General features: G+C 40.2%; 1 protein-coding gene and 1 long non-coding RNA gene across 2 annotated transcripts in view; both read left to right on the top strand.

The window, feature by feature from the left end:
• rpgrip1 (RPGR interacting protein 1) overlaps positions 1-23,424 on the top strand; it is a 35,653-nt gene extending 12,229 nt beyond the window's left edge. The window contains exons 8-27 of the mRNA XM_089125777.1: positions 9,748-9,853; positions 11,248-11,271; positions 11,481-11,627; positions 11,711-11,784; positions 11,994-12,205; positions 12,445-12,551; positions 12,647-12,697; positions 12,807-12,986; positions 13,090-13,207; positions 14,494-14,994; positions 15,148-15,296; positions 15,728-16,076; positions 17,731-17,906; positions 18,611-18,967; positions 19,058-19,118; positions 19,201-19,298; positions 21,434-21,623; positions 22,734-22,818; positions 22,926-23,053; positions 23,145-23,424. Of these exons, the coding sequence (XP_088981903.1) occupies positions 9,748-9,853; positions 11,248-11,271; positions 11,481-11,627; positions 11,711-11,784; positions 11,994-12,205; positions 12,445-12,551; positions 12,647-12,697; positions 12,807-12,986; positions 13,090-13,207; positions 14,494-14,994; positions 15,148-15,296; positions 15,728-16,076; positions 17,731-17,906; positions 18,611-18,967; positions 19,058-19,118; positions 19,201-19,298; positions 21,434-21,623; positions 22,734-22,818; positions 22,926-23,053; positions 23,145-23,368 (3,337 nt within the window). The 3' untranslated portion in view covers positions 23,369-23,424. The remainder of the gene's footprint in view (positions 1-9,747; positions 9,854-11,247; positions 11,272-11,480; positions 11,628-11,710; positions 11,785-11,993; positions 12,206-12,444; positions 12,552-12,646; positions 12,698-12,806; positions 12,987-13,089; positions 13,208-14,493; positions 14,995-15,147; positions 15,297-15,727; positions 16,077-17,730; positions 17,907-18,610; positions 18,968-19,057; positions 19,119-19,200; positions 19,299-21,433; positions 21,624-22,733; positions 22,819-22,925; positions 23,054-23,144) is intronic.
• Positions 1,434-7,408, top strand: LOC148969582 (uncharacterized). The gene is made up of 4 exons (XR_016149236.1): positions 1,434-1,505; positions 2,070-2,141; positions 7,076-7,117; positions 7,219-7,408. It is a non-coding gene; the product is annotated as an uncharacterized LOC148969582 (long non-coding RNA).
• Positions 23,425-26,275: the final 2,851 nt, after the last annotated feature.

Genomic DNA, 26,275 nt, shown 5'->3' with positions numbered 1-26,275 from the left:
ACCAATATGCACTGGAAAGGAAATGGTATGTTGATGTTTATAATGTAATGTGTTTTGGATTTATTTGACTTTATAGACAAGATCTGCATGTATCAGCCTTCTCCTCCTCACATGTTTTATATATCTGCTTTGTGCACGACGGAGCCATGAAAGGGCCACTAGATATTAAGGCTGAATCCCAATTCTCTGTCTAATCCCTTCCCCTTCGTCTTACCCTTAGGCCTTGTCCCTCGAAATCGAGTGGTAAGCGCTAGTGCAAACATACCCCTATGAAATGAGACACCACTCGGTTACGTCCTTGGCGTCTATCACCAGGGGTGAAAAGTGTTGATCACAAACTTCTCGTAACTTTTAAGATGCCGTCTGCAAGTATGCTTATGTCGATTGCGTTGGTACTGGAGATTTATTTGCGATTGTCAGCAACAAATACAGGACAGTATATTTAAAGCACGTACTGATGTCTCCAGGGTGACCATACAACGTCCTCCTTTTCCCGGACATGTCACCCGGATTTCGGGATCGCTGAAAATGTCCGGGATTCGGCTTTTGCTTTCTGCCTTCACTATTCATTATGTTTACATGCACAAGGTGTTGTTTCAATCGGACTGAATTCATTCATTTAAATCTGTGAATCTGAATGTATTGTTGATCTAATATTCCCGTCTCAGTCGGGATCCGTTTGAAGCTGAATGCATCATCTGAGAAGCTGATCACGTACGTGTCAGTGTCAAATAATGTACACATAATGAATGGCGACTGTAGAAAGCCAAAGCTGAATACCGTAAATTTTGGGTGATCTTGAAATGTGGGACTGATTGTGCAAATCAGCAACGTAACGTTAGCATAGCCTAGCGTAGCAAAGTAGCGATTTTTAAAAACGTTTCAATAAACAACATAGTTGCAAATATAGCCTATATGTACATAACTGTGTAGAGCACAAAACAAGACTGTCATATTTTTTTTTATCAATCATGTAAGTAAAAAAACTTAAATTTATGGGACACTCTGGATGGTATGCCATCCAGAGTGAAGGAGAGGCAATGCCATCGTTGCCAGTTGCGCAGTGCATTTCTTACCCCTTGGTTTCAAGTAAGCTCATGAAAATTCTTGGTCTTAAGTGGTATATACCCCTTCCCCTTACCCCTAGATCAAAATGAAAATTGGGATGGCGCTTCCTCTCACGTGAACGTGCAAAACTGAGGGGGGTAGGGGTGAGGGGAAGGGGTGGGGGGTAGGGGTGAGGGTAAGGGGTGGGGGTGGGGTGTAGGAGTGAGGGGTGAGGGGAAGGGCTGAGGGGTAGGGGGAAGGGGAAAGGGTAAGACGGATAATTGGGATTCAGCCTAAGACTTTGGTTGATTCTAGAATTAGTTGCAGTGACCAATTTAGCAAACATCCTTGCCTCAGTGTTGTACCTGTCTTTCTCATAATTACAGGAATTGTGTGACGAGACATCAGTGGCTGTGACTGAATGCAGTGTGAATCCTTCCTCATCAGTGAAACAGAAAGTAAGTGAACGGATGTTCCTTCATTGTTTTCTTCTCTTTGACACAGGCAATGTTAAGTGTAGGATGGTTGGGCATCATACTCGACTGGTTGACGTGGACTGTCGTCTTAAAGACGCTGTTGTGACGTCTCAAATTCGAGTAAAATGTACCTTGCTCAGTTCATACATTTTCATAACTCGTGTGTTGGGGGATGGGCATGACACTGACCTGAAATGTAAGGACAGTTCTCCACTACGAGGACCGTCATGTTAGGGTTAGGGTTTGAGGAAAAGCTGTTGCTTTGGGTATGTGTCAGCTGCTGCTTTATTGTGGATAAGCTGTAGACCCAATATGCACTGGAAAGGAAATGATATGTTGATGTTTATAATGTTATCTGACTTTATAGACAAGATCTGTGTGTCAGCCTTCTCCTCCTCACATGTTTTATATGTCTGCTTTGTGCACGACGAAGCCATGAAAGGGCCACTAGATATTAAGACTTTGGTTGATTCTAGAATTAGTTGCAGTGACCAATTAGCAAACATCCTTGCCTCAGTGTTGTACCTGTCTTTCTCATAATTACAGGAATTGTGTGACGAGACATCAGTGGCTGTGACTGAATGCAGTGTGAATCCTTCCTCATCAGTGAAACAGAAAGTAAGTATGTTCCTTCATTGTTTTCTTCTCTTTGACACAGGCAATGTTAAAGGGTTAGTTCACACAAAAATGAAATTTCAGTCTGTATTTACTCACCCTCATGTTGTTCCAAACCTATATGTGTTTATTTGTTCTGCTGATATTTGGAAGAATGTTTTAATCAAACAGATCTCATTCCCCATTGACTACCATTGTATGTATTTTTTCCTACTATGGTAGTCAATGGGGAATGAGATCTGTTTGATTAAAACATTCTTCCAAATATCTTCCTTTTTGTTCAGCAGAACAAATAAACACATAGAGGTTTGGAACAACATGAGGGTGAGTAAATACAGACTGAAATTTCATTTTTGGGTGAACTAACCCTTTAAGTGTAGGATGGTTGGGCATCATACTCGACTGGTTGACGCGGACTGTCGTCTTAAAGACGCTGTTGTGACGTCTCAAATTCGAGTAAAATGTACCTTGCTCGGTTCATACATTTTCATACATTTTCAACACAACTCGTGTGTTGGGGGATGGGCATGACACTGACCTGAAATGTAAGGACAGTTCTCCACTATGAGGACCGTCATGTCAGGGTTAGGGTTTGAGGAAAAGCTGTTGCTTTGGGTATGTGTCAGCTGCTGCTTTATTGTGGATAAGCTGTAGAACCAATATGCACTGGAAAGGAAATGGTACGTTGATGTTTATAATGTAATGTGTTTTGGATTTATTTGACTTTATAGACAAGATCTGCATGTCAGCCTTCTCCTCCTCACATGTTTTATATATCTGCTTTGTGCACGACGAAGCCATGAAAGGGCCACTAGATATTAAGACTTTGGTTGATTCTAGAATTAGTTGCAGTGACCAATTGGCAAACATCCTTGCAGGCAGGCAGCAGAAAAATCAGAGGTCGATATAACAGTCCGAGTCGAGGCAGGCAGCAGAAGAATCAGAGGTCGATATAACTAGTGCTGTGTTGAAAAAATCGATTCACCAATTGTTACGACAATGGACTTTATTTCATTAAACCATTCATTCAACGAACACGTTCAAAAAATATTCATTAAATTCATTTTAATTTCATTAAAATAGTTATTAGATTCATTAAAATAGATGTAATGAAACAACTTCAAGGTGTTAATTATTTTGAACTTTGAGTTCCACTTAAGGCTCAGCTGAGCAGCAATGCGTCGCATGGGCAAATGGCATTGATTCAATGCGTGACTCACTGATTTTATTTCCCCGTGGCTTCCTAGTGCTGTGGGATGCTGATCAGCGCTGCTGCTGACGCGCATTTATGGTAAATACCCGTAACGTGAACGTTAAAAGGATGATTCGACAACTATTTTGCATTCCTTTGACACGGCACGGCAAGCTTCCATGAATACATATGACTTCAAAGACAGACGCAGGTAATCGCACGCGCTCTGCCGATCTCTTTCATTCACTGTCTGTGCGAAGTCTCTGTAGGCTACACATCACCACGATAAACAGTCTCGTTATCATTATGAACTTGTCTAACATTCAATACACATGCATGAAGTTCAAAACAAGAAGGGTATAGCCTTATAAAAAATGTTAATATCAAAGTTCCTGCGGTTACTTGCAATCCTCCTGCTGATTGCCTACCTCTGCGTCCTCTGTCGTCTACACCAGTGCAAGTTAGTGAAAGCAGTTGTATCAACACGGAAGGTTGTTCTTTACAACAATCAATAGAATGATTGTACATTAATTTGCAGTTGAATGTCTATAATAAATTATTACAGGAATGTAGTTATGCAACATATTGATACTATTATTATTAATAATACTATCAATATGTTGCATTGCATAATAACAGTCCGAGTCGAGGCAGGCAGCAGAAGAATCAGAGGTCGATATAACAGTCCGAGTCGAGGCAGGCAGCAGAAGAATCAGAGGTCGATATAACAGTCCGAGTCGAGGCAGGCAGCAGAAGAATCAGAGGTCGATATAACAGTCAGAGTCGAGGCAGGCAGCAGAAGAATCAGAGGTCGATATAACAGTCCGGGTCGAGGCAGGCAGCAGAAGAATCAGAGGTCGATATAACAGTCCGAGTCGAGGCAGGCAGCAGAAGAATCAGAGGTCGATATAACAGTCCGGGTCGAGGCAGGCAGCAGAAGAATCAGAGGTCGATATAACAGTCCGGGTCGAGGCAGGCAGCAGAAGAATCAGAGGTCGATATAACAGTCCGGGTCGAGGCAGGCAGCAGAAGAATCAGAGGTCGATATAACAGTCCGAGTCGAGGCAGGCAGCAGAACAATCAGAGGTCGATATAACAGTCCGAGTCGAGGCAGGCAGCAGAAGAATCAGAGGTCGATATAACAGTCCGAGTCGAGGCAGGCAGCAGAAGAATCAGAGGTCGATATAACAGTCCGGGTCGAGGCAGGCAGCAGAAGAATCAGAGGTCGATATAACAGTCCGGGTCGAGGCAGGCAGCAGAAGAATCAGAGGTCGATATAACAGTCCGAGTCGAGGCAGGCAGCAGAAGAATCAGAGGTCGATATAACAGTCAGAGTCGAGGCAGGCAGCAGAACAATCAGAGGTCGATATAACAGTCCGAGTCGAGGCAGGCAGCAGAAGAATCAGAGGTCGATATAACAGTCCGAGTCGAGGCAGGCAGCAGAAGAATCAGAGGTCGATATAACAGTCCGAGTCGAGGCAGGCAGCAGAAGAATCAGAGGTCGATATAACAGTCCGAGTCGAGGCAGGAAGCAGAAGAATCAGAGGTCGATATAACAGTCCGAGTCGAGGCAGGCAGCAGAAGAATCAGAGGTCGATATAACAGTCCGAGTCGAGGCAGGCAGCAGAAGAATCAGAGGTCGATATAACAGTCCGAGTCGAGGCAGGCAGCAGAACAATCAGAGGTCGATATAACAGTCCGAGTCGAGGCAGGCAGCAGAACAATCAGAGGTCGATATAACAGTCCGAGTCGAGGCAGGCAGCAGAAGAATCAGAGGTCGATATAACAGTCCGGGTCGAGGCAGGCAGCAGAAGAATCAGAGGTCGATATAACAGTCCGAGTCGAGGCAGGCAGCAGAAGAATCAGAGGTCGATATAACAGTCCGGGTCGAGGCAGGCAGCAGAACAATCAGAGGTCGATATAACAGTCAGAGTCGAGGCAGGCAGCAGAACAATCAGAGGTCGATATAACAGTCAGAGTCGAGGCAGGCAGCAGAACAATCAGAGGTCGATATAACAGTCCGAGTCGAGGCAGGCAGCAGAAGAATCAGAGGTCGATATAACAGTCCGAGTCGAGGCAGGCAGCAGAAGAATCAGAGGTCGATATAACAGTCCGAGTCGAGGCAGGCAGCAGAAGAATCAGAGGTCGATATAACAGTCCGAGTCGAGGCAGGCAGCAGAACAATCAGAGGTCGATATAACAGTCCGAGTCGAGGCAGGCAGCAGAACAATCAGAGGTCGATATAACAGTCCGAGTCGAGGCAGGCAGCAGAAGAATCAGAGGTCGATATAACAGTCCGAGTCGAGGCAGGCAGCAGAAGAATCAGAGGTCGATATAACAGTCCGAGTCGAGGCAGGCAGCAGAAGAATCAGAGGTCGATATAACAGTCCGAGTCGAGGCAGGCAGCAGAAGAATCAGAGGTCGATATAACAGTCAGAGTCGAGGCAGGCAGCAGAACAATCAGAGGTCGATATAACAGTCCGAGTCGAGGCAGGCAGCAGAAGAATCAGAGGTCGATATAACAGTCCGAGTCGAGGCAGGCAGCAGAAGAATCAGAGGTCGATATAACAGTCCGAGTCGAGGCAGGCAGCAGAAGAATCAGAGGTCGATATAACAGTCCGAGTCGAGGCAGGCAGCAGAAGAATCAGAGGTCGATATAACAGTCCGAGTCGAGGCAGGCAGCAGAACAATCAGAGGTCGATATAACAGTCAGAGTCGAGGCAGGCAGCAGAAGAATCAGAGGTCGATATAACAGTCAGAGTCGAGGCAGGCAGCAGAAGAATCAGAGGTCGATATAACAGTCCGAGTCGAGGCAGGCAGCAGAAGAATCAGAGGTCGATATAACAGTCCGAGTCGAGGCAGGCAGCAGAAGAATCAGAGGTCGATATAACAGTCAGAGTCGAGGCAGGCAGCAGAAGAATCAGAGGTCGATATAACAGTCCGAGTCGAGGCAGGCAGCAGAAGAATCAGAGGTCGATATAACAGTCCGGGTCGAGGCAGGCAGCAGAAGAATCAGAGGTCGATATAACAGTCAGAGTCGAGGCAGGCAGCAGAACAATCAGAGGTCGATATAACAGTCCGGGTCGAGGCAGGCAGCAGAAGAATCAGAGGTCGATATAACAGTCCGAGTCGAGGCAGGCAGCAGAAGAATCAGAGGTCGATATAACAGTCAGAGTCGAGGCAGGCAGCAGAAGAATCAGAGGTCGATATAACAGTCCGGGTCGAGGCAGGCAGCAGAACAATCAGAGGTCGATATAACAGTCCGAGTCGAGGCAGGCAGCAGAACAATCAGAGGTCGGTAGAAACAATCCAAGGTCAGTAACAGTTCAGCAAACACAGAAAAAACGCTCAGAAATTGTATGCCGGGGCAATGCAATACCTCGCAATGAACTTGAGTGAACGGGGTTTATATGGGTGAGTGTGCATGAGCTGCAGGTGTTTGTAATCGGTCTCAGGTAAGCGGCATGATGGGATGTTGAGTTCATGATGGTTAATATTCTGGTGAAAGTGTCCTACAGTGGTGAAGAGGAGGTGTAGTGGAAGCCTACTCTGTAACAGTAGTAGGGAAAGGGAACTGGGGTCTGATCTTCGTACACCGCTAACAGTGTAAATGTGGTCCTTTTTGTGTTGCACAGGACCAGAGACTAGTTTCCCTGTGTGCTTATCTGCTGATGTTTCACATGGTCCGAAACTGTTTGGATTGTTGGGCTGGAATACATTTTAATTGTTGCTTTTTACCCCTCAGGAAAAAGACAAATGAATCAGGATGAAACTGAGAACTCCAGAGGTATTTAAACATTTGGGTATATTAAAGTTATTCCATGTACATACATATAGGTATACATATGTGTATGTATATGTTTGTTTGTTTGTTTGTTTGTTTTACAGAGACCAAATCAAGGAGAATAGCGAAAAGGCCATGGAGCCCAAATGAAGATAATGCTTTTGTGAAACATTTCCATATTTCAAAGGGACACCTAGCAACAAAGGCAGAGTGTGAGCTGTGCAAGACTGCAGAGGACCCTGTCCTGAGAGAAAGAATGGCCCAAAATATAAGGCATTTCGTGAGGAACCGAGGTTTGATGTTGAAAAAGAAATCTTCTTAGAGTTCTTAGAGAGATCAGTATCGCTGATACCACCTTTAATGTCTGCGTTTTGTTCTCTAAAGTGTTGTTGGGCCAGAAGAGTGTTCAAGACATCCTTTTATATACTTTTATTAAACACTGTTTTGAAAGAAATGTACAAATACATGCATTTACTGGAAGGCATTATGTGCTTATTAGATCTCAGTTGTTGAGCCTTTTTTACCATTTGCAAAATAAAAAAAATGCCCTTTTAGTTTAATTTTGTTAGTTTTATTGGCTGTCTAGTTGCATTTCTTCATCTAATTGCCCTTTAACTAGTCTTCAGTGAAGTGTAAAACCTGCTGATCTTTGATCACTGACTTTTCTCCAACCAGGCTCATTTTGCACCACATTTGTATATGTTGGCTGATATATGTTAGCTACAGCACATGGTAGCACTTCATTTCGTGTGCGTATTACTTTTACAGGTTTAGTGGCAGCAAAAAGATGCACAATCATTCGTGAATTCACTCTTTAATGTAGAATAGTTGATTTGGTTTTACTCTAATACAGGTACTCCTGCTATGTGTGGACTTAATAGTGATGTCCATTTAAACCCAGTTTGTCCTCATAATCAAGGGTTAGTCAGGTGGTTGTGTGTTTGAGTGTGTGTGATCGAGGTCCAGTTAAACTCAAAATGTCCTCATAATCAAGGGTTAGTCAGGTGGTTGTGTGTGTGTGTGTGAGTGAGGTCCTGTTAAACCCAAAATGTCCTCATAATCAAGGGTTAGTCAGGTGGTTGTGTGTGTTTCAGAGTGTGTGATCGAGGTCCAGTTAAACCCAAAATGTCCTCATAATCAAGGGTTAGTCAGGTGGTTGTGTGTGTGTGTGAGTGAGGTCCTGTTAAACCCAAAATGTCCTCATAATCAAGGGTTAGTCAGGTGGTTGTGTGTGTGTGTGAGTGAGGTCCTGTTAAACCCAAAATGTCCTCATAATCAAGGGTTAGTCAGGTGGTTGTGTGTGTGTGTGTGAGTGAGGTCCTGTTAAACCCAAAATGTCCTCATAATCAAGGGTTAGTCAGGTGGTTGTGTGTGTGTGTGATCGAGGTCCAGTTAAACCCAAAATGTCCTCATAATCAAGGGTTAGTCAGGTGGTTGTGTGTGTGTGTGTGTGATCGAGGTCCAGTTAAACCCAAAATGTCCTCATAATCAAGGGTTAGTCAGGTGGTTGTGTGTGTTTGAGTGTGTGAGAGTGAGGTCCTGTTAAACCCAAAATGTCCTCATAATCAAGGGTTAGTCAGGTGGTTGTGTGTGTGTGTGTGAGTGAGGTCCAGTTAAACCCAAAATGTCCTCATAATCAAGGGTTAGTCAGGGTTGTGTGTGTGTGTATGCATGATTCATATGGTTACTAATGTCCAGTTAAAACCAAATGGTCAGCAATGTTCATTTAGATATAAAACTAAGTCTTAAACAATCTTCTCTTTTCACATTAACAAAACCCAAACCCAATCAACTGGAAATATTTAGCTTTATTCTAAAAGTATCTTTAGACAAAACTTTGTCATTTGTCAGTGATGGTTAAGTAGTAAACTTTCCATTTGTTTTTGTTTTTTTTATTTCTTAATTTTTAATGTTAAAATATTTCCATATTTATTTCACTTTCCCTCTTCTCTCTTTGCTCTTCACTCACTTCATACCTGCTTAATCTCACATTACAAACTCAGGTTAGTTTTCTGAAATCTCTCTTAAACTTTAAGCCAGGTTGAACAATTGCTAATAATTATTATTTTATTTATTTATTTATTTATTTTATATGCTGGTATTGATACAGACTTAAGTGATGTGGCACTGCCATGGATAAAGTTAAACTATGATGCTCATCTATAATAATGTGTGTACTAGTAGATAATGTCCAGATAAACCAGGTTAGTCCCCATAATTAAGGGTTAGCTGTGTGTGTTTGTGTATGTGAGTGATGTCCAGATAAACCGGGGTTGTCCTCATAATTAAGGGTCAGATGGGTGTGTGTGCGTGTATGTGAGTGATGTCCAGATAAACCAGGGTGGTCCTCATAAATCATAATTAAACCAAGAAACGCCCACTCCTGCCCTGTCCTCATAGTGCTGTAGTTTGTCAGGTCTTCATATTTCCAGACTGTTTCATTAGAATGAAATTCTGAGTAGTCAGAATTTTACCCCATGCCATAAGGAGCAGTTTAATATTTCTTATTAATCTCTATGACAAAGGGAAAGGTGGGTCCCCATAAACCATGATGGGACTTTTTTGGGGAAAAAGTCCTTATAAACCACCCGTACCAGTATGTGTGTGTGTGACATTTGTTTCCCTCTTTACAGACTCACTATAAAAGATAATGTGGATGTGATCAGACTGCAGAAGCAGCTCTCTGAAAAGAGCTCCGCCCTTCTGGTCAATCAGGAAAAGTTTCTCTCTCTTCAGGAGGTGAGCCGTAAGACCAAACCAGAGCAAAAAAAACAAAAAACAAAAAAAAACAATTCGATTATATTTAAGGGGTTTGGGGTCATTTGGGTCACAAGTTACATAATCAGATTACTTTTTTCATAATGAATAAAGTAAGGCATTGCCTTTACATTTACAACAAAATATCTGAGTTAATTTTTTCAAATAAGTAATGCAAGTTACTTTGTTTTCACATTTTTTGACTAACACCGTGTTAAACTGGTCTGCAGCATGCATGATGAGTTCAATAGTCTTTATTTTATTTATAATAATATTTAAAATATTATCTCTATAACTCTATTATTTAAAATAATAAACACTCATAAGCATTACACACCCCTCCTGTCTCCATGTTGAGAAAAATAGGGAGAAAGTGCATCCATTGTGTGGGGCCGGGCTGTGTGGTTATTGTAGTTCTAGACTAAATGTGAGCAGGCATTAACTCATATCATTTGCACAAAAACAGATTCAGCAATTCTATAGTTCTATAATTACAGATTCAGTTTATTTTATAGTAAGTAAACTAAATAAAAAAATATTCAATAATATTTTTAAAAGGGGGCGGTAATACTCCTAAGCGGAGCAGCCGGTAACAAAAAGTAGTCGAAGGAGAACGCCCTCGTCTCAGTTCTCGCGCATGCGCCCATAAGGAAGTATTGGAATAGTGGAATAAAGTCGTTATTTATGTTTTTTTCGCACAAAAAGTAGTCTCGTCGCTTGATAAACTTATAATTGAGCCGCTGTAGGCACATGGAATATTTAAACCTTTTCTTTAATGACTTTATGGGCCGTCAAGAGCCAGTCCCTTAGGCATTCTATGTAGGACTGATCCAGCTCTCAGATTCAATCAAAAATATCTTTATTTGTGTTACGAAGATGAACGAAAGTCTTAAGGGGTTGGTACAGCATGGGGGTGAGTAATTAATGACTTAATTTTCATTTTTGGGTGAACTAACCCTTTAAGTACAATTTACTATCATATTATAGATAATTTAACTTTTTGGCTTATGGTGAAATTAAGTAGTAAAAAATATATTATTGACCTACATTAAGTAGCATATTGTCTTCATAATGAATAATCTTTTTACTTTGTATGAAAGTTTTTTTAACATGTCCATAAATACAAATTCATAAAAATAATACATTTGCCTGTAACACATTTAAGTTGGTCCAAAGTTTGTTTGTATGTGGGCATGTATATATATAGCTATATATATATATATATATATATATATATATATCAATGTGTATATGGTGAATTGGATCTTAGATGGGGACTTTCACTTCAAAATAACTGGTATAATGTCTTCCAAATTATATGTTGGCATTTTAACAAATCATCCTCATTATCTCCTCTCTTTGTGTTCTTTTTTAAGGCTTTCGAGAACCAGCTGGAGGAGGTGAGCTTAACCTGAAAAGATCATCATTATCAGCTATTTCTTTATATTCATGCAAACATTGAGATGACCTGAGAATAAAATAGTATAATAGAAGTAGCCCTATTCTGATCAGGATAGAACATTGATAATTTAAACCCAGTTCATTTTGATGCCATTGAATAAATGAGGTTCTGTGTCTTTTTTATTTTATATGGGTAAATATTATGTAGGGCCAAAGGTCTCTAAAAGAGAGCCAAGTAGCACTGCTGGAGAAGGTGGAGGACCTGAGCGAGCAGCTGAAACAGGAGAAGCAGCAAGTGCTAACACTCGAGGGCCAGCTCAACACTGCCACACTTTCACTGCAAGCTCTGGGGGAGGTACAGCTTGAGTTACTCTTAAAGTTTTTGCACTTTTTCCAAGTTTTCTTCTTTGCAATCTTATGCAATCATCTGTTCCTCAGCTTCAGGAGAGGGTTTCAGATCTGGAAGAGGAGAGGATCCTCTTGAAGAAGAGCTATGATTCACTTCTGGAGAGGTCAGTATTTCATAGAATGTAGGGTCATTGATAGTGAGGAAAAACCAGGGACATTATCATGGACTGTGGGGCAAAGGGGATTTCCTAGGGTATAGCCAACTTATCGGCCTGAATTGACTTATGACAGCAGTTACTTTTCAAGGGAATTGGAAATCTGTACTTAAAAAGGCCTGGTTTTAAATGATTTAATTAATTGGTTTCCACCATAGCACTATGTCTGCCCAAAGCCATCAAGAAGGAAAACATGAGGAACAAGAGAAACCAAGGGAATCATTGAGAGAAGATACATGGAGAGAGGAGGTACAGAAGCTTGAAGAAAGACTGGTGGAAGAAAGGAGAGAAAAGATAATGCTGGAGCAGGAGAAGGAACAGATGAGACTTGAGAATGATCGAGTTCAGAAGGAGAATGAGCGAGATAGAGGTAAGGCTCTTGCGCTGTCAGATTTATGTCTAGCTCCATCAATTCTGCACCACATCTCATCTTGTTCTGGAGTGCTGATTATAGCAGCCTGAACACGGTGCACAAAGTTCTCCTGAAAATTCTGTAATCATCAAATCATAGCTCATAATAGCAAAAATGCAAAATGCATCGGAGGTTCATGTTTTCAATGTTAATGCAAAGATCTCCCCAACAAACTGAATGTATTTTTCTGTGTTCAGATATGGCTATGTTCCTCAGAGAAAAACATGACTGCTTGGAGCAAGAAGTCCTGCAGCAAAGGCAGGAGGTCACATCTTTGCAAGAGAAACTGGACTCTGTTACAAAAGTAAAGTTTCCTGTATTACACTAAATTATCCTTTGCAAAGACAAAATGGGGCCGGACGTTCAGCTCATTACAATCTGTTTTTCATTTTCTATCAGGAGTTTGATATGAGTGTGGAAGATCTGAGTGAGACTCTGCTGCAGATTAAGGTAAGATTTTAGTTTTAAATGTTGCAGATTTTGGTGATATTTCTAAATAATTAGGTGTATAATGCTTTTCTTTGTTTGTTACATTACATCTTTACATCTGTTCTCTTAGGCCTTCAGAATGCAGCAGGAGACTCAAGGGGTGATGTGTTTCTTGAAAACGGATGGAAAGTTAGAAGACACAACAAAGGATTTGAATGCAGTACAAGCCTCATATGCAGAAACTGTTTTAGAACTCCAGAAAACTAGGGACTTATTATTATTGCAGCATCGCCTAAATGCTGACCTCCAGGTACACACAGTCGCAGTGAAAATACATCACAATGTAAACCAAAACATAATCTTCACGTAATCCAAAACATCATCCGTTACACATACAGTATTTTCTTTTATAGAATGAGATGAAGACAGTTATGGAGAAGTCTGAAAGAGAGAGGGAGGAGAATAGAAGGAGGGGAAGTGAAAAAGACAAATTGTTGAAAAGCAGAGGCCTTCAAATCAGCAATTTACAAGGTTAGAGGAACTGCTGTTGTTGCATGTACAATATACTATACAATATACACCACCTAAAGGATTATTAGGAACACCTGTTCAATTTCTCACTAATGCAATTATCTAATCACATGGAAGTTGCTTAGTGGTGTGGTCCTGGGCAAGACAATCTCCTGAACTCCAAACTGAATGTCAGAATGGGAAAGAAAGGTGATTTAAGCAATTTTGAGCATGGCATGGTTATTGGTGCCAGATGGGCCGGTCTGAGTATTTCACAACCTGCTCAGTTACTTGGATTCTCACGCACAACCATTTCTAGGGTTTACAAAGAATGGTGTGAAAAGGGAAAAACATCCAGTATGCGGCAGTCCTGTGGGTGAAAATGCCTTGTTGATGCTAGAGGTCAGAGGAGAATGGGCCGATTGATTCAAGCTGATAGAAGAGCAACTTTGACTGAAATAACCACTCGTTACAACCAAGGTATGCAGAAAAGCATTTGTGAAGCCACAACATGTGCAACCTTGAATTGGATGAGCTACAACAGCAGAAGACCCCACTGGGTACCACTCATCTCCTCTACAAATAGGAAAAAGAGGCTACAATTTGCAAGAGCTCGCTCACCAAAATTTGACAGTTGAAGACTGGCAAAATATTTCCTGGTCTGATGAGTCTCGATTTCTGTTGAGACATTCAGATGGTAGAGTCAGAATTTGGCGTAAACAGAATGAGAACATGGATCCATCATGCCTTGTTACCACTGTGCAGGCTGCTGGTGGTGGTGTAATGGCCCCTTAGTGCCAATTGGGCATCGTTTAAATGCCACGGCCTACCTGAGCATTGTTTCTGACCATGTCCCTACCTTCATGGTCACCATGTACCCATCCTCTGATGGCTAATTCCAATTCCACTTATTTAAAATTGGTTTCTTGAACATGACAACGAGTTCACTGTACTAAAATGGCCCCAACAGTCACCAGATCTCAACCCAATAGAGCATCTTTGGGATGTGGTGGAATGGAAGCTTCGTGCCCTGGATGTGCATCCAACAAATCTCCATCAACTGCAAGATGCTATCCAATCAATATGGGCCAACATTTCTAAAGAATGCTTTCAGCACCTTGTTGAATTAATGCCACGTAGAATTAAGGCAGTTCTGAAGGCGAAAGGGGGTCAAACACAGTATTAGTATGGTGTTTTCTAATAATCCTTTATGTGAGTGTACAATATGGGGTACAATATATACCCCATTATCACCTATTTCCTTAATAATGCAAATATGACATCATATGTTCCCTTCATTGTTTTAGCTCAACTCAAAGAGTTAGCGTACAGCCCTAGAAACAATAAGCGGACCATACCCATGCAGTACACCTGGCCAGGCCTGGCACAAGAGTCAGTCCAGCTCACAGCAGAGGGCGCCATAGTCACACATCTGCGTGGAGGAGAATCTCTTCTGGAGATCCATCTCACAGGAGCCACCTTTACACCACTGGGACTGAGACTCATGGGACAAAACACAGGAGATCACCAAGGGGTTGCGACCTTTTGCACCTATGGCTTTCTTGACTTTGAAACCCTCTCAACTCCATTAATGTCAGGTTGTCAGCCAAATTATGGCTTTACGTCGCATTACGCCCTCTCTGCCTTCGACCTGGAGAAGCTCAGGATTCAGGAAGGGTCCATCATTGTTGAACTGCACCAAGCACTCGGAGGGGTACAATTTATAACCCGTGGGAGAGCGAGGATCACTCCGATGGGAGCGCTACAGTGCAGAGGGGAACGAATGAAGAACAGAACCAACATCACAGGTAAGAAAAATTAGGTCACGTGCTTTGCATTTAAAATAGCATATGAATTATGCTCATTTAAGAGAGTTTAATTTCACATTCTTTTCGTTGTTATAGCTCTTGATTACAATACTATTTGCCACTGCATTTTGTAAGTTGTCCTTTGTTCTACAGGAGCGGAAGGAGAAGTTATAGGAATCCTTGAGTTTTGGGTGTGTTTACACCCTCAGGTGGAACTCCCAGAACCTCAAATGGAAAGACCCACAAGCAGAACAGCTGTAAAACACACCAGAGGTTTGGAATGGGCTCATGGGGAAACAGAGGTAAATGCCACCTCTCTTTTCCATACAGTGGATATATACAATCACTAGGAGCTCCAAGAAAGACAACATAGAGCAAAGAAACACCAAAAAGCATGTCACATGACTTGTGCTCTTATTTTCAAGTCATATCATAATTTTGTGTGAGGAATAGACTTTTGTGTGAGGAAAAAGACAGTATTCAAATAATGCCCTCCATTGTAGCTATACTGTCTTTCACACGTGTAAATATTTAAAAATGATCAAATGGCTACAGATAACTTGTAATATTGTCATATGGACTACTTTGATATGTTTACAGTTTTTGTCATTTTTGAAAATCAACAGCCTCTTTTACTGAATGGAATGAGAGGATCTCTTGCAGGACTGCTTAATTGGCCTGAAATTATTACCTCAAACTGTTAAAAACATGTATTTTTTTGTGTGTTCCTCAGGAGATGTATGATTACGGCGTAGGGATACCCAATGAGCTAGAGGTGGTACTGGAGCGCTGTGTGGGTCTCAGTACCCGCTGGCCAGGACTACTCCCTGATGCATACTTAATGTATCGCCTTTATGACCTACCACCTCATTCTACACCCATAATTCAGTGCTGCGTGGATCCTGTTTTTGAAGACTCGGCAAGCTATCCGTTAGCTGTTACCGCGGATGTATTAGAATACCTGAATGTGGGCAGTCTGTGGGTGTATGTGTATGATGACAGCGAAAGTCAGACTCCTCCCACTTATTTGGCAAAGACACCAATTCCACTACGAGCCCTTGCTGTTGGCAGGCCAATCAGAGGTAATTATTATGATCAAGATACAATTAAACAAAACCTTATTTGTACAATGTAAGAGGGAATATAATTTTGTGCATACTACTGATCTTTTTAATGTTTTTGAAAGAAGTCCCTTCTACTCACCAAGGCTGCATTTATTTGATAAGGTTTAAATAACACAGTCTCATCCCAAAAAGTCATATAACTGACGTCTTGGGGCGTTTTTTGACCATACGTCAATATCCGCCTTTTTAGGGCCCCCTTAAACGTCGGTAGATGGCGATCCCGGGCCGTCATACAACTGACGCTTTACCTTTAACGTCAGTAAGGTGACGGGTTGGGTTTAGGGTTAGGTTTAGGTATGGGGTAGAGTTAGGATCCCATAACCTCATCTACCGACGTTTAAGGGGGCCCTAAAAAGGCGAATATTGACGTATGGTCAAAAGACGTCCCAAAACGTCAGTTATATGACGTCTTGGGATGAGACCGGGTTGGTTTAAACAGTAATATTGTGAAAAATTATTACGATTTAAAAGGGTTACTATTTTAATATATTTTAGAATGTGATTTATTTATATGTTGGCAAAGCTGTATTTTCAGCATTATTACTGCAGTCTTCAGAGTCACATGACCCTTCAGAAATAATTCTAATATGCTTATTTGATTCCTTACAAAACATTTCTTATTATTATCAATCTTGATTGTTTTTGCTGCTTTATATTTTGTTTAAATTGTGATACACTACTATTTAAAAGTTAGTAAGTCTTTTATATGTAAAGAAATTAATAGGATACTTTTATCCAGAGTTTTATTCAAAACGACAGTAACACACATTTATAATGTTAATTTTTTTTTTAAATAATCTTTCTATTCATTGAAGTAACCTGAACAAAAAAAAAATGTGTCATGGTTTTCACAAAAAATATTAAGCGGCAAAAACTGTTTTAACAATGATAATAAGAAATGTTATTAATAGTTGAGCCTATTATAATGATGTCTGAATTATTGCTGACTGGACTATGGCTGTTGAAAATTCAGCTTTGCCATCACAAGAATAAGTCATATTTTAATATATTATAATAACTTGCTATAATATTTCACAAATTACTATTATTGTTGATGAAATAAGTGCTGCCTCTTTGACTTATTAAGCGACATAAACTACGTATTTAAATAAATAAATAAATAAAAAAATGTAAACTTTTGACCAATAGCATACATTTAGTAAGTTCATATTTTTGAAACCAAATATCCAATATTCAACCTAGAGAAACAAAAGTAACAAAAACCTTATATTACCATGGGAATCAAATTTAGAACCATATAAGGTTCAAGGTTCAATTTATTTATAGAGCACATAATAATACAAGAAGAGTTGACCACAGTGCTGTACATAGAATAAAATAACAATCATAAAATCACAGTTAAATTCTACGCATTGCAATGGACACCTCAACATCTAAGTGGCGTTAATAGTAGCCTATTACACCAGGACAGTACTCATGAATAATCAAATGCCGAAGTGAAGAAGTACGTTTTTAAATGACCTTTAAACTCAGTAATAGAGGAACATTCCCTAATATAATGGGGTATAATTAAAATTAATCAATATAAAGCAATATTCACTAAGGCAAAGGTTAACTGGTGAATAATGTTTCCTCTGTTCCCTGCTGGCAGGTGATTATGTGCTTAGAGACCCTGCTGGCAGTCCTAGAGGAATGGTAAGGGTTACTCTCAGGTGGAAGTACCCCTTTCAGTCACCCGAGACTCCATCAAGGCAAAGAGAAGGAGCAGAGAAAGAGAGAATGGTGCCGAGCGCTGAGGTGTCACAGAGACCTATTGCAAAGCCCAGGGTGAGTGTCTGTAAAAATAAAAATAGCTGCCAAGGGGTGCGTTTCCCAAAAGCATCATTTGCCAAATATGGCCACAAGTTCTGACATTATCAGCTCAGTCGGTGTTTCCCGAAAACAAAGTTTTAACTAACATTCACAAACAAAAACGTAAAGTTATTCGTTTGAAATGACAGCGAGTTGTGGTTAGAAGCAGAGCTACATGTTTGTATGACATGTGGACTCAATAAATCCTTATCTTGAACCAAATAAGCAAGCTGACATTCTGTACAGTCTACATCTTTTATTCAGAATATATACAAATGTCATTTGCGTCGTTTAGTTTGTCAAGAGATTTAAAGCGTCATTTCTCTACACCTCTACGCAAGAACGAGACTATGATTGAATCTGAAAATAAAGCAAAATATCTGAGAAAAATTACAAATAGTCCTCAGATGACATGTTCGTAATTTATAGCAAAAACGTCTAGCACTAATTCGATCTCAAACAGATTCATTAAAAGAAATTTACTCCAATACATTCATGACATCATTAACCAATGTGGTGGAACGACACATTTTTCCGACAACACGGATTCAGGAAACTGTTGTGACTAGCTTATTGATTTCTTCAATAATGCAGAAGCAGCGAGTTACGTCGTTGTACGGGAAACACACCTCAGAGTATTTCAACAACAATATAAAATAAATCTTTCAACTTAATTTCAGTCTCAGCTTCGGCCTTCAGCAGACCATGGAGCCAAGACCTCTGACATTCACCCATCCACACCCGTTAGAATCCCTCAAAGAGGTTCGATCTTACCCCTTCAGTCTCCAACCATTCTGGTATCTGAACCGACTTCGAATCATCGAAAACCTTTATCTAGTGCAGGTCAACCATCAAGGTCAGTTAGAAGGAAGCAACAAAGCACTGCATCATTACACATTCAGGACAAAGTCAAACCCCAAACCCCTACCACGTCTATTAAGTCAACTGAGTCCAATCAATTTATGGACTTTAGAGCATCGGACTCAGAGCTGAGCACCCCTCGTAGACAAAGGAGACATGGAAGACAATCAGCACAGGTAAGGAACTGGAAAGGTATAACAGCAAGATTTATGAGTATTGAAATCAGTCAGTTCAAATGTGTCCTCCTCAATATATTTCTTTTGAAGCAAATCAAAATGGAGGAGCACGATCAGGAAGATGAAGAACAAGAGGATGAAACAGATAGAAGTGAGATTTTCAGAAGTCACTTGTTCATTAAACAAGTTATAAAGTACTAAAAGCTTATTTTTACCTCTTTTATCCAAAATAGCTCAAAGTGACGTGGATGCCCTTCAGTCTGATGAATCAAGAGATTCAAATGGAAGTGACGTCATCATAATTCCTCACCCTCCAAAACCACGTAAAAAGGTGATGATCACACTTTTGACTAATGTATATGTTACATAAAACAGAATCTCAAAAAAAAAAAAATGAAAAAGTAAAGATACTTTATATTCAGAAGATAACTGGCTTACTTTTTTTGTTAAAACATACCAAAGTTTTTGTTTTTCATACCACTGTCACCTCTGGCTTGTTTATTTGGGGATTAAAACACTATGAGCCCTATTTTAACGATCTGAAACGCAAGTGTCAAAGCGCAAAGCGCAAGTAACTTTGTGGGCGGATCCCAGCACTGTTACTATTTTCCCGGCGGGATAAATGCCTCTTGCGTCTGGTGCAAATCTAAAAGGGGTTGGTCTGAAGTAGCTTCATTATTCATAGGTGTGGTTTGGGCGTAATGGAAATAAACCAATAAGAGCGTCATATCACATTCCCTTTAAAAGCATGATGAACGAGGTGCGCTTGTTCCATGGCGCAATTCTATTTTAACGGCGCATTTACCAGGCGCGCTTCAGCATCAGTTCACAGCCGAGGAGATCGATGTTCTCGTCAGGGCCGTAAAAGAAAGAGAAGGGACATTGGGGATGGGACAAACCCACCCAAATTAGCTTGGGTTAAACATGCATATAATAATTTGGGTAAATGTGTAAGTTTTATGCCTATTTTTCCCATCATCATGGACACAACAATGATTTCCCTCGTGTTTATATATTTTTCCTTATAATAATGTATCATTTGCAAAAAGTAAAATGCATCTGTGTAGATGAGAAAATCATCTACAGTGTATGCGCGTTGTTCACACTCTGTATTATGGCCAAGCATGCGCGTTTAAAATAGCACCTGAATGTACGCGCAATGCGCCACTGACTTTAGACAAGGTTTTTTCTGGTCATTGGCACAATTGTTTTCTGGAACTGCAAAATAGCACTAGGGATTGCTTGCGCCGACACACTTCTCCTTTTTGCGCAAACCCGCTCAGGGACCGCAAGTTCATTTCCTAGTTTAGCGACGTGCTACTGTGGAGGAAAAAAGGCCGCTTTGCATGGGTGCAAAATAGGAATGATAAATGCGTCAGTGTATAAAGTCATTTGCGCCGGGTGCATAATAGAGCCCAATGTGTTGACTTTCTAGGTATATCATATTTATAAACAAGTTTTATTTTTTGTAATTGTATTTTTCAATCAAGAATCTTAATTTTTTTTTAATAATTTTCAACCAAAATCTTTTCCAAGATACAAGTAATTTTAAACCAAAATCTTGAAACCAAAATAATTTTCTACCAAGATATGTAATTTTCAACCAATTTCAGGAACGAAAACTTTACAATGGTAGCATAGGTGCACAAGAACAATCCTTCATAAAACACATAATAAAACTTTAGTTTACAAAGACGTGAAACTCACCAAGTGGTCTGAGGTGTTCACTGATATGCTCACACAAAAATCGCTGCAAAAGATGCTTTCCAACAGGTTTTATCGTAGTTTTTGTACAAATCCATTGACTTGAATTGTATGTTCTGTGATGTACGGTATTACTCTGCCGCCGGAAACGGAAATGAGGTTGTTTGTATTCTTTCTGTAGTCTTATGCAGTCGCGGTATCGTAGGCTACACTATACAAGTGGTTTGCTTGCAATTGGCAAAGGTGCATTATCGCCACCAACTGGGCTGGAGTGTCTATTATTCAAGCTCTCAACGGAAGAATGTACGGTTGTTAGGCGTTCGGAAAAATAGGTCTACAGTTTTACTAAGAATGGTAAAACACCTGTTGAAAAGCATCTTTTGCAGCCATTTTTGTGTGAGCATATCAGTGAACACCCCAGATCACTCGGTGAGTTTCACGTCTTTGTAAACTAAAGTTTGTTGTTCCTATGCTACCATTGTAGAGGTGTGGGGGTGCTACCACAGAATCCGAAAAATTCTCTGGCATTTGTCTAAAAAACAATCTTAACCATTCTATTTCATCAGAAACGATCTTAAAACAGGACTTTAATTGCAAAATACAGAACTTGTCCTTTAATAACTTATGAACGCTTATGCATTTGCCAGAGCACATTTGGACCATTCCGTGAAATCAAGTTGGTGTTGCTGAAACATTTGTTTTCTTGTACTTGCATCTGGGAAGAGTCAGTTCTTCATTAACGTTTGTCTTTGTGTCTCACAGGGAGACAGACTCAGAGTGGAAATCCTTTCACTCTCTTTTAACCCCTCTTCCAGTGTTGCACTTGACTATTCAGTGCACCAGGTGTATGTGGAATACCGCCTTCTAGGTATTCCTATGGAGACGACAGAAACGCCCATGTCCCTTCGTAAACCAACAGACGGGGAGGAAATACACTATAACTTTACACGAGGTAAGGTCACTAAAGGAAAAAGAATTACATTTGTGTGTGTTAACCAGATGTTCTTTCATGGTAAAAGTCTCTGTCCTAACCATCCGCGACTTTTAACATCACTCTGTGTAGCCCCACCCACACTGACGTCTCATTGGACCAAACTTCCATTCAACATACAGTAGCTGTATATAATATTAAACATCAAATATTTTTTGATTGACTTTGATTTGCACCAACTTTCAGCATGGAATAACTTCTCCCTGGAAACTTGCAGCACACTCGGTTAGGAAAAATGGTTAGCAGGTTTAGTTTTCAAGTTTTGAGTAGAAGGAATAAAAATGCCACTTGCTTACAAAGAGAAATGCTATTGACCCATCCTTGTAAAATCAAGTACAATACTTTTAAAATGAGTACTTATTACAGAAATAATACACATTAAAAGAAAGTTATTCTTACAAACTGTATGTAATCTTTTTGGACAGGTAATTGCAATTAAATTCAGTTGTATTATAGTTTAAATTCATATTAAACTCAATTAGTTGAAGTTTAGAGTGCTTTATTGGCCCACTTAAGTGTGAATTATGCACATCCTTATATGTTAATTTCATATTTCATATGTTTATAAAATATGGTTAAAGAATACTTCAGAATGTAGTGCATTTATGGTAAACTAAATATTGAATGTCATTTTTATTGAAACTTGTGTGTATGAATTAAATTGTGTTTATTATTATATTAAAGTTTTTTTACACATAATTACACATTTGTAAAGAAGAAATTAAGATTAGTAAATTTTAAATATATTAACTTTTAAATGTAATATTAAATAACACATTTCAGTTAAAATTATAATCAAGTACTTTACATGTGCTTTAGTATGTTGGTCAACACATCAGAAAAAAATTACTTTTTTAGATTGAGATGTAATTTTGAAAGAGGTACTTTAAAATACAACTTCAAATTTGTCAGGATTACAATGCGTTTTAATAGTGTACTTAATCTTGTTACTGAAGTGGCCCTCTATTTATATATATATATATATATTTAAATACTGTATATTAGTAGATTTAACATAGATAAGAAAAACAAACATATAATTAACAACATGTTTTTCTGATTTGTTGTCAGTTATTCATGTGGATTCATTGGAAGCAGCTCCTCTGAGACATTACCTCTACACCATGCTGGAAGGCACTGACCCCAACCAGGGCAGGTAAACAGAGAGAACATGAGAGATACTGATAGATGTGACAATAATAATTTCACATGGCAGTAAAATGAAAGATTCGTAAAGAAAATTTCTTTCTTCCAATCATTTAGGTTAAAGTTCACAGTAGTAAGTGAGCCCATGAATGAGCAAGAAGAATGTGAAGATGTCGGCTATGCCCACTTGGATTTACGAGAACTTCTTCTGACTGGAAATGATGTAATTGAAGAACAGATCGATGGTAATATTCAGTCATTTTAAAGGAGATAAAGAATATATTTGAAATATATGCATAAGAAATACATGAATTATTGTCTGTTTCTATCTCTCAGTTGTCAGCGCAGATGAAGAGCAGGATGTGGTTGGAAAGCTGAAAGTGTCTGTTGAGGCCGCACAGGCTCTGACTGGAATCTATCAGGAATATCATCAGATTGTGAAAAGGGATAGAAGAGAAACCAAAAACAGCACAGAGGAGGAGGAGAAAGGAGTGACACAGAAGAACGACGAGTTGCATGTGCTCGATTTTGAAGTTGATGAAGACAGTGATTTTCATTGAAACTTACAGGCCGAGGTTCTGCTCAAACTAGGCCAGATTATAAAGAACATCACTGGATTTAAAAAAAAAATATATATATATATATATAATATATTTTGCTCATGACATTCTAAACTCATTCTAAAATTTCATACTGTATTTTAATGATGTGACACATAGAAATGGCTTACGCTGCATACGTGCTTTTATAATATAATATACAGTAATAAAATTAATAAAAAAGTTATGTTTGGGGTTGTGCTGGATAAAAATCTCTAGAGTTAAATGTGGCTGGTACAACTAAGGAAGTGAATTAACTTCCTTTTGACTCATGAGCTGATGTTTTGTTTTCCGTAAGCAGAAGAATAGTGCTTAATTGTGACATTTGGAGCAGATGGTAGAACAAAGATTTTATTTGGATATACTGGACTCTTGTGATTAGATTGATATAGTTAATTTGAAATCCAAAAGGGAATGGTTTCCAGCAGTTTCACTCATGAACCATTGTCATTAATGACAAACAACTCGTGTGAGCAGGCTTGTGTCTGATTCACACAACATCAGTAATAAGCAACACTATATTTGGTAACACTTTACAATACGTGTGCACTAATAAGCATTAATTCATGCTTAACTAATGCACAGATAATACTGAATTAATGTGTAACTAATGATTATTTAAGCTATTCATTAATGATTACCACATTAGGAACTAATTAAGAGTCTGTAAGGTTAATGTATTAGTTCATACATGAATTGTTATTAATTAAATATGTAATTGTGGATTAATTCCATAATAACTCATTTTTTTAACTAATAGTGTTAATTAATATGTTAATTACCAGAATGAGCCAAAGCCTTGTATTTCAACTTCCAGGTAATATGACAGGTATACTAATATGCATTAATACATTAATTAGTTCATTGTTAGTGCAAATTCATGTGCAAATTACTACAATTACTAAATGACTAGTTAATAATGATGTGCCTCATCAAGTAAAGTCATAGCATTATGATACCTTTGCAATTCATTAGCTAATAATTAATTAAAGCAGACAACTGGAAGTTGAAGTGCATAGCTTTGACTAATTGTGGTAATTAACACATTAATTTACACTATTAGTTAAGAAAATATGTTAAGGAATTAATACACAATGACACATTGAATTAATAGCAATTCATGTATTACTTAATCTATTAATCAAATTGACTCTTTATTAGTTGCTGATGCAGTAATCATCAATTAATGGTTTAGTTCTTCATTAGTTATACATGAAGAGCTCTTTTCCAAAACGCGATAAATGACATTTAAAAAAAAAAAAATGAGTTTGTCGTGTCATTCTGCTGTGGACAGAACCCTTTCACTGCCCCATCAACGTTTCATGACAAATCGCTACATTTCCTTGTTTAAAATGTACTGCAAGATACAGTTTCTTTCCAAACCACGATAAGCGCCAGCCCTGTTTTTAGCCTAAACGCGATAAGTCCTCAAATTCGATGAGCGTTCCACGCAATCCAGCACGGCGGCACTCTGAACAGAGGTTTATTATGTTCATTCATTCCTCAAAATTAGTCCAAGTTTTCTAGTCGACTATAGTAGTAGATCATTTAGTACATGGGAGTACTCGGGAAGTCACGGGTTTGACTGCCGTTCCAGTGCACTTTCACGGGTATAAGGTTGGAAAAACACGAGTTACAGGTTGCCTGGAACGCGGCATAAGTGTAACAGATATAGGCCATTAAGAGTTGTGCTTGTAAACCTCACTCCCCTGGCTCGGGCTCGGGAGCTGGCACAGACTCTGGCTCGGGAGCTGGCACAGACTCTGGCTCGGGAGCAGGCACAGACTCTGGCTCGGGAGCAGGCACAGACTCTGGCTCGGGAGCAGGCACAGACTCTGGCTCGGGAGCTGGCACAGACTCTGGCTCGGCAGCTGGCACAGACTCTGGCTCGGGAGCAGGCACAGACTCTGGCTCGGGAGCTGGCACAGACTCTGACTCGGTAGCTGGCACAGACTCTGGCTCGGGAGCTGGCACAGACTCTGGCTCGGGAGCAGGCACAGACTCTGGCTCGGGAGCAGGCACAGACTCTGGCTCGGGAGCTGGCACAGACTCTGGCTCGGGAGCAGGCACAGACTCTGGCTCGGGAGCAGGCACAGACTCTGGCTCGGGAGCAGGCACAGACTCTGGCTCGGGAGCAGGCACAGACTCTGGCTCGGGAGCTGGCACAGACTCTGGCTCGGGAGCTGGCACAGACTCTGGCTCGGGAGCAGGCAAAGACTCTGGCTCGGGAGCTGGCACAGACTCTGACTCGGGAGCTGGCACAGACTCTGACTCGGGAGCTGGCACAGACTCTGGCTCGGGAGCTGGCACAGACTCTGGCTCGGGAGGCGCCCATCTTGTCCGTAGACACTGGCTCGGAGGAAGTGAGGTGAACAGTCTCTGGATCGGCAGAAGTGACGTGAACAGCCTCTGGATCGGCAGAAGTGACGTGAACAGCCTCTGGATCGGCCATGATCGGCTCTTCTGTGAGCCCCACAGCATATCTCGAATCACTCAGTTGCAGGGCTAAGCCAATATAAAATCCTAAAGTGCATTGAGGAGGGTGCAGTGGCATGGTTGACTCCGATGGCTCTGATAGTCTCCCTCTAAAAAATATCACGAGGCACAGAGGGTCAATAGAAGTAACATTTGCCAGATCGAGAAAATCCTGTACATAATCCTCAATGGGCCGGTCTCCCTGACGGAGACACATAATCCGTGCTACTGGATCCCTGGAGGTCATTGCTGCTGAATCCAAGTTAGTGGTGGGTTCTTCTGTCATTGAGCAGGTTTGAACATAGAAGGAAGCAGGATCCAAATGCAGCAGTAGTACTTTTATTAAATAAACTAAAGACTAAACAAACTCAAAACTCAGATATAGAGAACAAC

The sequence above is a fragment of the Pimephales promelas genome, chromosome 22, assembly GCF_988280905.1.
Source record: "Pimephales promelas chromosome 22, fPimPro1.hap1.1, whole genome shotgun sequence".
NCBI lineage: Eukaryota > Metazoa > Chordata > Actinopteri > Cypriniformes > Leuciscidae > Pimephales > Pimephales promelas.
This window is presented reverse-complemented; position numbering and strand designations above follow the sequence as displayed.